At 44.1% G+C, this 14038-nt stretch overlaps 1 protein-coding gene across 6 annotated transcripts in view; it reads right to left on the bottom strand.

The window, feature by feature from the left end:
• Nucleotides 1-2588: 2588 nt before the first annotated feature.
• DDX25 (DEAD-box helicase 25) overlaps nt 2589-14038 on the bottom strand; it is a 47522-nt gene continuing 36072 nt past the window's right edge. For 4 of the 6 annotated variants that reach the window (XM_073320822.1, XM_073320824.1, XM_073320825.1 and 1 more), the window contains 2 exons: nt 10860-11048; nt 2589-3667 (listed from right to left, as the gene is read on the bottom strand). In XM_073320822.1, coding sequence (XP_073176923.1) covers nt 3606-3667; nt 10860-11048 — 251 coding nt within the window. In that variant the 3' untranslated portion in view covers nt 2589-3605. Of the gene's footprint in view, nt 3668-6559; nt 6970-10859; nt 11049-14038 lie in introns of those variants that run through there. The other 2 variants (XR_012155908.1, XR_012155909.1) reach the window with 2 other exon arrangements.

Here is a 14038-nt window from a genome sequence, read left to right as displayed (position 1 = left end):
CTGCTGACCGTCACCATGCACAGTCACTGGTCAACCTAATAATGGACAAGGCACCTGAGCCTCGCTGCTGTCACTGAGACTTGGCTAGCTGATTTCAACAGTATACTTGCAGGCTCCCTAATACAACAAAAGGGAAGAGGAAGTACATAAAGTATTTGCACTCCAACCTGTGAAGCCAAGACCCGCTTTGAAATCTATCAGCAGCAACAATAGCAGCATATGCAAGCAGGCATCGACCAGAGCCCATAAAGAACCGTACTTGCTTAACTCCCCGAAATCGCAATCAGCTAGAGTACCCTACAAAAAAAGTGAGCCAGTCAATCCATACTTCCTTCACCTATTCCAATCCCCAAGAACGCCAGCTGCAAAAAATCAACTACAGCACTGAAAAAATGACAAAATGTGCCATGTTCCAACTACACCCAAAGTCAGAGTAATAAGAAAATACTCACAGGCTTCTGCACTTTAACTTTATGCACTGCTCAGAGATGCAGGCAATAAGCACTGTTAAAAAGCCTAAACTCAACAGCTGACACTAGGAGATCAAAGCAGAGACAGTGAAGAGCATGTGGAGATCCATGCTCTCTTTAAAAGGGCAAACTTTCAGCCACTTTCAAATATCCTATCAACCTTCAGGACAACAGGACTCAGTTACCTCACCTGCTACTGTCCGCCTCCACAGTGCCATTCGCTGGCACTATCAGAGAAGGTAGTGAATAGTTCACTACAGCAATGCCAGGCCTCAGCCAACATCCTAGACCTCACAAGCAAGATCTCGGCTACGATACAGCACAAAGAAAGCTTTGACAGTAGCAGTGGATGGCCTTGGAGAGAGAAATATCCATGTTTAAATCTCACAGCTGCTTTCAACACTAAATCACAAAATGCTGCCTTCCTACACAGACTTAGGAGTGGCAAAAGCACCACACAGCTGGCTTTGCTACTTCATCTCAGACATGTCCCAATAATTCAGTGGAGAGTTGTGCTCCTTTCCCTATAGCTCTTGTGTGAAGGGCCACAAAGTTCAAACCAAGCTCCTTTAGTTTAGCAAATATTCCAATGTCAGCAATGCACCGACGACACTTACTCGTACATTTCTTCAGCAGATGCTACATCAGGTCCCAATGCCAGAGATGAAAAGTGGCTGCCTAGGACACTAACCTCACTCTTCTACTGACAGGTGTCTGCCCTCATATCATAGTACACAGTCTTGGGGTCTTTTAGCCTAACAAAAGAATGGCTATGGGGGGGGGGGGGGATCTGGTTGCTCTCGGTAAAATACAGGAAGGGGGAGAAGAGCTATTGAAGCTCAAGGAAAATGTTGGCACAAAACCAAACGGGCATGAACTGGCCATGATTTAATTTAGGCTAGAAATCAGAAGGGTTTTGGAGTGAGGTTCTGGAACAGCCTCCCAGTAGGAGCAGTGGGGGCAAAAAACCTATCTAGTTTTAAGATGGTGTTTGATGAATTTATGAAGGGGATTATATGACAGGGTTTCCTGAGATAGTAGGGGACTGGGCTCAGTAACCCAGGAGGACCCTACCGGTGCTATATCCTATGTACACCCATCAGAAATACTACACACACTGTTACAATGGCAAGGAACGCCTCCTTCTCTTGTCTATTGTTGAACAGGGACCTACCCGCTGCAAGCTACACATTTCTCATCTCCACGAAGGATGATAGCAACACACTTTGCCTGAGGATGAAAGTAAAGGTCTTTTAGAAGCTAATTAGTGCTGTGTGCTGCAGACAGAATGAAGAGAGTGAGGGACCAGAGCTCTGTGCTCACTATACAGCTCCCTATCTGATTGCAAATTCAGTGTAAGATTTGGATAGTTTACAAGCAGTCTTTCTCACACCAGTTATGCTGTACAGAATTGCTATGGATGACAAACACAGAAGTTCTGGGATCAGGGACAGGCCATTTTCAGCAGAGGGTCTGCGACTGTGGAACTCCTTATTCAGATAAACCTGACATCCTTTTAGGCATTGCACTTTTTCACAATCACCTCTCTCTATGATGCAGCAGAGAAAAACAGACAGGTGACCTCTCCTGGAAATAACTGCCACAGCTCTCCCACTAACAGGCTCAACAGCCAGACCACAGAAGAGCAGAGCTTGCATCTTTGTAGACAATTTAGGCCACATATAATGGGGATGGGCATATTAGAAACACACAAAGAGGTGCTGCAGGTCAAGATTCAGGTGCACTGAATAGAGCTGTGCAAGCTCTCCATACACAGCAACTGCTTGCATGATGTCTGGCTCTAGAGTAACTAGTTCCTCAACTCCATTCTCTCTCTCAGGTACTTATACAGAGCCCATTACTGTAGTATCTGAGCACATCACACCACCACAATTAGTGTCACTTTAAAATTGAGAATCGGAGGCACAGAGAGGCTATGTGGTTTGCCCAAGGTTTCACAGATGTCTGTGGTGGAGCAGGGAATTGAACTCACATCTTGAGTCCCAAGCTACTTCCCAACCACTGGGATCATCCCTTGCACGGAGTTCTCTCCCATATTACTGATTTGAGAATAAATAAATACAAAGAAAGAAGTTGACTTTGAGGAACAAATGAGCCATTTAATATAACTACTTTCCACTGTCGGTGTATCTAACAAGGAGCAGAGCAGGTAAAGCAGTGGATAAATATTTCAGTAACAGTTAATAGAGAGAATAGTTCTAAAAACCTACTGTATTGTTCAAATATCTTTGAAAGATACTGTTTAAGTGAAGCATTCAAAAAGTTCTAAAGATGACTTGATCTGCCCAGAGTCTTTAAGAGGTAGGTCAGAGTTGAGAGATTTCTGTGGCTCAGGAAAGTTTGACTTCTCTCTGTCCTGAGGTAATCTTGGATCAGCTAAAAAGATTAACTTCAGGCTCAAAAGAGTATTTCTGAACTAAAGGAAACGTCGTTTCCCAAGTTAAACGTGAAGCCTGGGATGCTCAGGGCTACAGGGCAGAGTATGTTTATGGAGTAATGCTGCCATCTAGTGGAAAGAAAGTTAACAAGCACACGTATTATTTAATTCTTGATATAACGTAGGAGAGCCTGGTGACTAAAATGGGAAGTGTTGTTTCTTTATTATTCCTCGACAGGAAAGCCAGTGTTGCCTCATCCATGAGTGTGAAAGCAACCCTTGCCATCCAGTGGCTAGAAATATTCATGATTTGTGTCAATCATCATATGGATGTCAGTTTTATGTTCGCAGTTTAATTCATCTGAACAACTTATTTCACTAAGTCACTACTTTTGATGGAGATGTACCCTGGGAATGATGTGGGAAAGGGAAACTTGGTCAGATGAGAGAATATCCTCCTGTGCTTTTTATTAAGCCTGCCAATATCTTGGTAATGAGACACACGGGAGTCCATGAGAAGGGAAAGATAGGAAACATTCTGAAGCCATGAGAAAAAGTTTCTTTTTCTTTTCCTAAATTCTTTATGATAAACATACAATATCCTCTGGCAGACTATCACCATTTCCAAACATGGCAATACGTTTCACTTAAACTATTTCAATGTTTTAAACAGAAAAAATATTGAAGTCTAAGGCTAAAGAAAAATCTCCCTTTGATTCCGAATACCTCTGGTTTATTTAATATTCAATCTTCTCAATCTCATCCATGTCATCTGGGTCCAACTGCTTAATCTTGGTCTCTAAGGAAAAAAATGAGACCAAGTAAAGAGTTACATTCTGGTCTGCAAACAGCACTCAGCTAGCACACCCTCTGCTTCAGCAGCAGAGTACACATTTAGTAGGGCCGCTCACAGTGGGGACACAGGAGTTGGTTAGATTTTTAAGCTGTTTTACAGAGAGTGGTAGATTTAGAAAGATCTTTAGAACCTGAAGGATATTTCACAAAAAAGTGAGACAAATATGGCACAACATAGTTGGTAGTGTCTGTCAAATGTTCTAAATTAGTTAATATTACAATTTAGATGTTGACGTTCACTATTTGTAATAATTTCTGTACAATCCACTTAATAGTGCCCCTGAAACAATAATTCTGCTTAGTTACAGCAACTGCCATTGAACAGACTCTATGAAATGACTGAATAATGGATGGTGGCCCAGATACCAGGTAAGTCGCATGGCTATGCCAGCTGTAGCAGACTCAGTGGTTCATAGCTGTGAATCTGGTGTCTGCTGTGCAGCAACTTGGTCACTTTAGGTGCTTCCTGGTTCCTATGACTGCTAAAAAAAAGTCACACACCTTAATGTGTTTGGTTTTTGCTCTGCTTATTTTAACTCAACTCACGTATTTAAATGGAGACCCTCAATATATTTCACCGAGGCACTGATAACTCAGGCATATTTCTAATCACATCAGGGTCTGCACCAACTATACATTCTTCTGTATTAGATTTTTGCATGTGTATGTAAGTAACCAAGTCAATAACATTAATGCAAACACCAACATAACTACTGGAACTGCTGGCAGTCTAGGTAGAACTTCCTGTGGAGATCATTCCTCTAGGTTGGGACATGGCACAGCGGCAGAAGTGCATGAGGGAGCTGCGCTGTTGCTGTCCATGCTACAATTGTCTTGTGGACAGAAGACCTCAGTCTTTAGGGATGTCAGTCACCACCATCTACCGAACTGAGATACTGCTATAATAATTGGAATGAGAAATGATGTTTGTCTTCTCAAAAGGGGTACGGATCAATTCTGGTTAGAAGCCATTCTGCAGAACATTACAGTATATTTTGTTGCACACATGTGCCCCTATTTTTGGACGGAAATATCCGGTTAAGTGTTCAGTATAGTATTTCCAGTCAAAGTGCTTCAAGCGATAGTCAAATAAACTTTGAGAAGCACAATGTAAACAGGATTAAGGCAGCTGCCAACATGAGGCTACTATACAAGCATGATGCACATTGGGAGCGTCTCATAAATTAAAAACAGCAGATGGGGTTAGATTGAAAGATCCAATCACATCCCAGGTTACCTTAACTCACCAACCCTGCCCACTCTGATAGGCTGTTGTGGAGATTAGGGAATGTTTGGAAACACTTAGAAAATAATGAGCTCCACCTACTAAGCATTATTCTTGTTAAATAATTGACTGTTTTCTCAGTCTCATAGTTACGCCCAGGTTTACAGCATTAAAGTGGCTAAAAAGAAGAAAAGTCAGATTATCCTACATTAATTCCACTCAGCTTTTAATGCCACAGAAATCAACAGCAAGGCTCATTTTGCTAACTTCACACATGACTAGACTTGGACATACAAGCACTTCCTGAAAACTCAATGCCTTTTTACAAGGCAGGGATAATTTGGACCATTTTCTTGCTTCCTGTCTCGCAAAAATATACATCATAGAATATCAGGGTTGGAAGGGACCTCAGGAGGTCATCTAGTCCAACCCCCTGCTCAAAGCAGGACCAATCCCCAATTAAATCATCCCAGCCAGGGCTTTGTCAAGTCGGACCTTAAAAATATCTAAGGGAAGGAGATTCCACCACCTCCCTAGGTAACGCATTTCAGTGTTTCACCACCCCCCTAGTGAAAAAGGTTTTCCTAATATCCAACCTAAATCTCCCCCACTGTAACTTGAGACCATTACTCCTTGTTCTGTCCATCAGCTACCACTGAGAACAGTCTAGATCCATCCTCTTTGGAACCCCCTTTCAGGTAGTTGAAAGCAGCTATCAGATCCACCCTCATTCTTCTCTTCAGTAGACTAAACAATCCCAGTTCCCTCAGCCTCTCCTCGTAAGTCATGTGTTCCAGTCCCCTAATCATTTTTGTTGCCCTCTGCTGGACTCTTTCCAATTTTTCCACATCCTTCTTGTAGTGTGGGGCCCAAAACTGGACACAGTACTCCAGATGAGGCCTCACCAATGTTGAATAGAGGGGAACGATCATGTCCCTCGATCTGCTGGCAATGCCCCTACATATATATCCCAAAATGCCATTGGCCTTCTTGGCAACAAAGGCACACTGTTGACTCATATCCAGCTTCTTGTCCACTGTAACCCCTAGCTCCTTTCTGCAGAACTGCTGCCTAGCCATTTGGTCCCTAGTCTGTAGTGGTGCATGGGATTCTTCCGTCCTAAGTGCAGGACTCTGCACTTGTCCTTGTTGAACCTCATCAGATTTCTTTTGGCCCAATCCTCTAATTTGTCTAGGGCCCTCTGTATCCTATCCCTACCCTCCAGCGTATCTACCTCTCCTCCCAGTTTAGTGTCATCTGCAAACTTGCTGAGGGTGCAATCCACACCATCCTCCAGATCATTTATGAAGATATTGAACAAAACCGGCCCCAGGACCGACCCTTGGGGCACTCCACTTGATACCAGCTGCCAACTAGACATGGAGCCATTGATCACTATCCGTTGAGCCTGACAATCTAGCCAACTTTCTATCCACCTTATAGTCCATTTATCCAGCCCATACTTCTTTAACTTGCTGGCAAAAATACTGTGGGAGACTGTGTCAAAAGCTTTGCTAAAGTCAAGGAACAACACATCCACTGCTTTCCCCTCATCCACAGAGCCAGTTATCTTGTCATAGAAGGCAATTAGATTAGTCAGGCATGACTTGCCCTTGGTGAATCCATGCTGACTGTTCCTGGTCACTTTCCTCTCCTCTAAGTGCTTCAGAATTGATTCCTTGAGGACCTGCTCCATGATTTTTCCAGGGACTGAGGTGAGGCTGATGGCCTGTAGTTCCCAGGATCCTCCTTCTTCCCTTTTTAAAAGTGGGCACTACTTTAGCCTTTTTCCAGTCGTCCAGGGCTTCCCCCAATCACCATGAGTTTTCAAAGATAATGGCCAATGGCTCTGCAATCACATCCGCCAACTCCTTTAGCACTCTCGGATGCAACACATCCGGCCCCATGGACTTGTGCTCGTCCAGCTTTTATAAATAGTCCCGAACCACTTCTTTCTCCACAGAGGGCTGGTCACCTCCTCCCCATGCTGTGCGGCCCAGTGCAGTAGTCTGGGAGCGGACCTTGTTCGTGAAGACAGAGGCAAAAAAAGCATTGAGTACATTAGCTTTTTCCACATCCTCTGTCACTAGGTTGCCTCCCTCACTCAGTAAGGGGCCCACACTTTCCTTGACTTTCTTCTTGTTGCCAACATACCTGAAGAAACCCTTCTTGTTACTCTTAACATCCCTTGCTAGCTGCAACTCCAGGTGGGATTTGGCCTTCCTGATTACACTCCTGCATCCCCGAGCAATATTTTTATACTCCTCCCTGGTCATTTGTCCAGTCTTCCACTTCTTGTAAGCTTCTTTTTTGTGGTTAAGATCAGCAAGGATTTCACTGTTAAGCCAAGCTGGTCGCCTGCCATATTTACTATTCTTTCTACACATCAGGATGGTTTGTCCCTGTAACCTCGATAAGGATTCTTTAAAATACAGCCAGCTCTCCTGGACTCCTTTCTCCCTCATGTTATTCTCCCAGGGGATCCTGCCCATCAGTTCCCTGAGGGAGTCAAAGTCTGCTTTTCTAAGTCCAGGGTCCGAAAGTCCAGGGACTGAAACAATCCAAACCCAGTATGAAAATGTCAAATAGGTTAAATGAGCATTTGATGAAATTGCCCTTTGCCATGTCACGAGTTCTAACCACAGTAACAGCTTCTAATCATTCACATTGAGAAGCTGTGCTAAGCAAGCAGATGAGCAACAAAGTACAGTGAGAGAACATTCCTAGTGGGCAGTACACAGGCAGAAGACAGCTTCCCCCCCTTACAGCAAACAGTCTCTTCCCTTTAACATGGATAAGGTTGGTCTCTCAAAGCTGGAAATGGCCCTTGTAGATTGTGGTGGAGATGCTGGATGACCCATTCTTGGGCTGGTTCTGCATAAGCATCTCAAGCATTCAGTCCAATTTTCTTAGTTGACACAGTGGCAGCACCTCAAATTGCCCAAATAGAGGATTCCCCTACCAGCTGATTCTTTGGATATATTCTTCATATGAAAATTGGATTTCCTGAGACTTTTGTTCATATTCTTGCCTCATTTGAGCCCCTGAAATAACTTCCCCCCCCATCCCTTTAGAATAAGAACTCCATTATCTTCTTTCCTCTTCCAAACTGAACACACCTGGCTCCCTTAGGCATTCACAGGAACCCTTTAATGCTGCAGTTTGTTGCCCATCCCTGAATTTTCTGCAGTTTATCAAACCCTTCTGGTTGAGAAGTCCAAAAACTGAACACAGAACTTTAGCTGGAGTGTTACAAAGCAGCACACTGAATAGCAGATGGCATAGGATGGTGGAGCCCTGACCCCTCCATCTCTTCAGTGAAGTCTCTTACTAGTAACACTCCCATCCGCTTTGCACCTCCAGTTCATCCTGCACCTGCTGCCTCTCCCAGCTATACCTGACAAATAGTGTTTACTAAAGCAATAGCTCATGCTGATAACATTCCATGTGGGTTCTGCTCTTTCTCCCCAATCCAACTTTACTCCCATCACTTCCTGAGTCATCCTTACTTTGGCTTGGCATTTCTAGAGCCACTCTAGCTCCCCCCTTCCTTACTATAATTTCCCCCAAAACATCTTCAATGAAGAGCCTCTCTTTCACCTGGAGAAGGCTATACACAGTTGTATGTTTCCCCCCCATTTCCATCCTCAGCAACACAGGATGACCCTCGGAGGTCCCTTCTAATTCATTACACTTCCTGCCCTACCTCCTCAGCACTTGGCTTGCTTTCTACATCAGGTGAGGGAGCCAGAGTCTGCACAAGTGATTGAGATGCATAAATCTAGTCTGGGAAAGTGTCCCCTAGAGGGGCACCTCTGTCCTGAGGGGAAGTGAGGTATGTTTAGTCCCTGTTTTTGTTCTAAACAATAAGTGTTCTCATTTACTATGGTATTGCTCACACTCTCCTCATACATTCTGAACAGTATGTATTAACAGAATTATAATAGGGGCTAGCAGTAACACCTATTAAGGTTGCACAACACTTCCCATTATAAGACCCTGTTTCGGTTGCTTGAAACTTCGGTAGCCTAGCCACTTGGGATGAAGTTTTCCCATGGCTGATGTCTGCCTCAGGCTGACTTTTTACTGTTATTGTTTTTTAAATGTCAGCCAAAAGAGTTCAGCTGTTTCCAGGAAAAAGTTAGGGAAAATACTTGTTGCTCATGTTAAAAAATTCTGGTGCCCTTATCTTTGAACAGCTTTAACACCCCTATGCTTTGGCCCAGGGACTTGAAATCTGAAAGGGGATGGCCTTTGTGTTAGGGAATGTGCCTTTTGCCCTCTCCATGAAAATCCACCCAAATCTGGCTAAGTTTTACATCTCTGAAAAATCACTTTGCAGAAGTCTGATAGAATCATAGACTATCAGGGTTGGAAGGGACCTCAGGAGGGCATCTAGTCCAAATCCCTGCTCAAAGCAGGACCAATCCCCAATTTTTGCTGATCCCTAAATGGCCCAATCCCCAATCCCTGATCCCTAAATGGCCCCCTCAAGGATTGAATTTACAACACTGGGTTTAGCAGGCCAATGCTCAAACCACTGAGCTATCCCTCCTCCCATAAACAAAAGGCTCCTAATTAAGCCTATTTAGCTCTATCTTTGAACAGTGGGGAGGAACAGGTTAAACCAGATCGGGGACCCTTAGGGAGAGTCCCCAACCCAAGTCTACTGAGCATGTGCAATTTTAATAACAAAATTCACCAAAGAATCTGTCCACGCTGGGCATGCTCCAGCTGAGGCTCAGCAGGACTTTCCCTTCAATTGCAGCTCTGAGCTGGGCACCTAATAGGATGCCTCCTAAAATCTCAATGACCCCCCCGCTGGGCCCAGGTAGCACAGAGGAGGAAGCTGCTGGATTCCAACACAGAGGGGAGAAGAGCCAGATCTGGGGGGAAAAAAGAATGGGAACCAATGGGGAGGACACAAATCTGAAGAGAAGACCAGTGTGCAATAGCAGAACTGAGACTGGCTGGGCAAAGAGACTTGGGCAGGGAGTTTGGGGCTGGGGGAGACAGATTGGACAAGGAGTTCGGGGAGTGTGATCAGGACTGGGAACAAGCAAAGGAAGGGAATGGGGGAGCACCACTGGAAGGCAGGGTGGGGGAGAAAGATCACATGAAGATCTGGGAGGAAGTGGGACAGGCTGTGCAAGAGGACTGGGAATTGGGATGGGTGAGAATAGGACTTCTATGCAAGGGACCGGTACTGAGATGAGAAGCCCAAAGAATGAGACTAGGAGAAGAGACAGGACTTGGAAGGGAAAGGCTTGAAAGGATGGGGCAGACGGGGTCAAGCAGGGAGGAATAGGCAGAAGAGACTGTGCCCACTGGAGCACACAACGGAGCCTAGAATGGACCCAAGATTCCACATGATGGAATTTGTTTTCGTTTCGTTTCCTTTTTTAAAAACCCAGGAAATTACACAAAAACCTACATTAAAAAGGATATTAAGGCAGCAAAGTCAAGCACTGAAAAGTTAGGAAATGCCAAAATTAAGGTTGCCTGTGGTTTACACATGCTCTGTGTGTTCCTCACTTTCTGGGTGTCTGATCTGAGCCTCTAGGGCAGTAATACTCACACCTCAGTGGTTCAGGAGCAAATTAGCAATCAACATTATCAAAAAGAGCCACAGTAGTGTGAGTTCATTGTATCATTTACTGTAGTATTATTCCTATTTAAACAGTATGAAATACAGGGGAAACAGTTATATATATTATTTTGACAGCAAATAAGTTAATAACTTAGTGCAAGTTGATAACTTAATTGGCTAATAACCTAGTAAAAGCATCCTGATTGGTTAATAATTAAATCACAGTTCACTATGGTATCAGTGATTTGCCCTTTGCTACTACAGCCAACTTCTACAAGCTTTATACATACAGTGCAGGTTTGATGGGGATACTGTACTCACTGAAGTGCTCTTCGATGCTTTGTAGCAGTGGTAAGTTGTGTCTTTCCACCATGTTGAAGGCTAGGCCCTTTTTCCCAAAACGACCTGTTCGCCCTATGCGGTGTAGGTAGGTCTCAAAGTCTGGACACCGCAACTGGTTTGTCGGGAGTTTAAAATTCACAACAATTGTGACCTGTTTCACATCAATACCTGAGAGAGAGAGAGAGAGAGAGAGAGAGAGAGAGAGAGGGAAACAAATTCACTGGTGAACTCCTAAGGCACCTGCCATTGCACCTGAAATAGGCCATGGCCATTAAAACCCATAAACAATAGGACCAATGTGTCCAGTTTCATTTCTGCCTAATGTAGTTATCTCAGTACTTCACAGAGAATCAAGAATAGCTATTACAGTTGGCTAGGGACACTCAGCTGGGAGGGGGCTACCTAATTCATATGCTCTCTTCAAACATGTTCTGAAAATCTGAAGCAAGTTACCTTGAAAAATGGGGTGAAGAGAAGTGGTAACCCCCAGAGTGTGAGCAGAACCTTTTGTATTTGAGAAGACATAGATCCTCAGGTTATGTCTACATTAACCCTTGCCTAAAGTTTCCCACTGTTGCTACCACTGGTTCAGCTTAGCTGTTGACAGTCGACTGCTTCCAATGACTACCAGCATTTGTTAACCCCGCTCTGGACAGGTCTAAACAAGACAGTGGCTGGCCAAGATTATCTTGCCCATATTAGAGCTTCCACCATTACTATCACCAGGGAGCTGAACCAGAAGTAGCTACAATGGGAAATTTGGGGGGAGGCGGGGAGAAGGGTAGAGTAGACAAAGGTTTGAAAAAAAATATTGGCCAATACTCATGTACGTTTGGGGACCAGAAAAATTTATCAAACTGATATAGATTCATAGACACTAAGGTCAGAACGGACCATTATGATCACCTAGTCTGACCTCCTGCACAAGCAGGCCACAGAATCTCACCCACCCACTCCTGCAAAAAACCTCTCACCTATGTCTGAGCTATTGAAGTCCTCAAATTGTGGTTTAAAGACTTCAAGGAGCAGAGAATCCTCCAGCAAGTGACCCGTGCTCCATGCTACAGAGGAAGGCGAAAAACCTCCAGGGCCTCTTCCAATCTGCCCTGAAGGAAAATTCCTTCCCGACCCCAAATATGGCGATCAGCTAAACCCTGAGCATATGGGCAATATTCACCAGCCAGATACTAGAGAAAATGTGATTTTCTTATTAATAAGCGGATATCACACAATGAAAGTAACCAGCTTGGTCTGGACTCGAAGGTGATGCAATGCAAAGCATCAATTGAGGCTTTTCCACTTTACCCACCAGAGGTAAAGACTGCACAGACAGGGATACCCTTATGGAAACAATGGTTCTGCACATGTGACTGGGATACGCTGAGCTGGTGGAGTGATCTTCCTGCTTGCTGTGGGACCAGGTAATATTCCCATACTCTACCCTTAGTGCCAGGTTAGTGATGCTTTATTTTCTGACCCCATAGTTAAGGTTTCAGAGGAGTAGCCGTATGAGTCTGCATCCACAGAAACAATGAGGAGTCCAGTGGCACCTTAAAGACTAACAGATTTAGTTGGGCATAAGTTTTTGTGGGTAAAAAACCCCACATCTGAAGAAGTGGGTTTTACCCACGAAAGCTTAGGCCCAACTAAATCGGTTAGTCTTTAAGGTGCCACCAGACTCCTCGTTTTTTTTATAGTTAAAGTTGTAGGACAGTTCCCATTATAAGCCCCATATTGCACCTCCCCACTCTGTAATTTTTATTGAAACTGTCTGCGTGTCTCAGATTTTTTTAAAGTTTGAGTTAATCAGACATTTTGGGGATATGAAACAAACAAGTGAGCTTTTCATTCTTCAAGCAATCTAACTTTAAAGATGTGTATTTCACAAATCACTCGGTCTAGAAACAGCAAGTTTGGGGCTTTTTTCTTAGGATTTGTCCTCAATGTTCAAATAAGTTTTTCCTTCCCCTAATGAGGTGAATAATTTGAGTTGTATCTGAAAATTAACACCTCTGGGAGCTGTGCAAAATATGAGTGGAACTACAAAACTTCGCTTGCTTCAAGGATCTTAGAAACTTGGCTCATGAATTTGGCAAATCTTGTAAATCCCTGGAGGGAGGAAGCTGTTCAGGCATAGGAAAATCCATACAATTTTTAATGCAACAAATTATGCAGTGAAGTTCATAAGTTTAGAGTCTTCAGAGAAACAGTTATGCACCAGAAAGACTAGAGGAATATTTGAACTTCATAAAAACAAGCATCAACATGATATTTTAGATATATTACAATTGTGCTATTCATCAAAATTAAGAACCACCAAGAAAATCCCAAACAAAAATTAAGACAGCTAAGGTTGAAAACATCTTCCTTAAACAAAGAAAACCTCAGCTGAACACTGTAGTTTTAAAGTCTAGATGGTCAGGATATACAGAGCTAGGGTTCCACTAGCAATTAGTTCCATCTGCCACACATGTATCCAACCTCTCTCTGTGCCTCTGATTTCCTTACACCGCATATTGTATTTCTACATTCCTAAAAATGAACCACTTACTTCCATTACATCACCCTATACTCTAAATACTAATGGGCATACAACTCTCTACATAGGGTCATCTACACCAGTTCTACTCAAAGTGGGGTCCGCGAGCCATCGGCTGCTGGTCCGCGCGCACATTGGGAAAAAAAAATTGCCAGTCCCCCACAGATAGCTTGAGAAGCACTGGTCTACACAACCAGAGCAGCTAGATCTTGCTCTCTTGCCTTCCACATCTGGTTTGTCCATCCCAGAATTTAATCCTCCCTAGTTAAAACCATATCTATCTTACCTCTTTACAATTCTTTGGTAACAATGATGAGCATCCCTTCATACATACTCCTCCATGGGTGCTCCAGCACTGGAGCACCCACAGAAAGAAATTAGTAGATACTTAGCACTCATTGGCAGCAAAGCTCCTCCCTCCCCCCAACGCCTCCTGCCCTGAAGCCCTGCTGATCAACTCCTCCCCCCTCCCTCCCAGTACCTCCTGCACACTTCAATCAGCTGTTCTGCAGGATGCCGGTGGTGCTGGGAGGGAGGGGAGGAGCAGGGATGGGGCGCGCTCGGGGAGGACGCAGACCAGGGTTGGGAAGAGACAGAGCGGAGGTGGGGTCTTGGGGGG

Source organism: Lepidochelys kempii, chromosome 22 (genome assembly GCF_965140265.1).
Source record: "Lepidochelys kempii isolate rLepKem1 chromosome 22, rLepKem1.hap2, whole genome shotgun sequence".
In the NCBI taxonomy this organism is placed as follows: Eukaryota; Metazoa; Chordata; order Testudines; family Cheloniidae; genus Lepidochelys; species Lepidochelys kempii.
The sequence above is the reverse complement of the archived record's forward strand: the minus strand, read 5'-3'. Positions and strand labels throughout refer to the sequence as shown.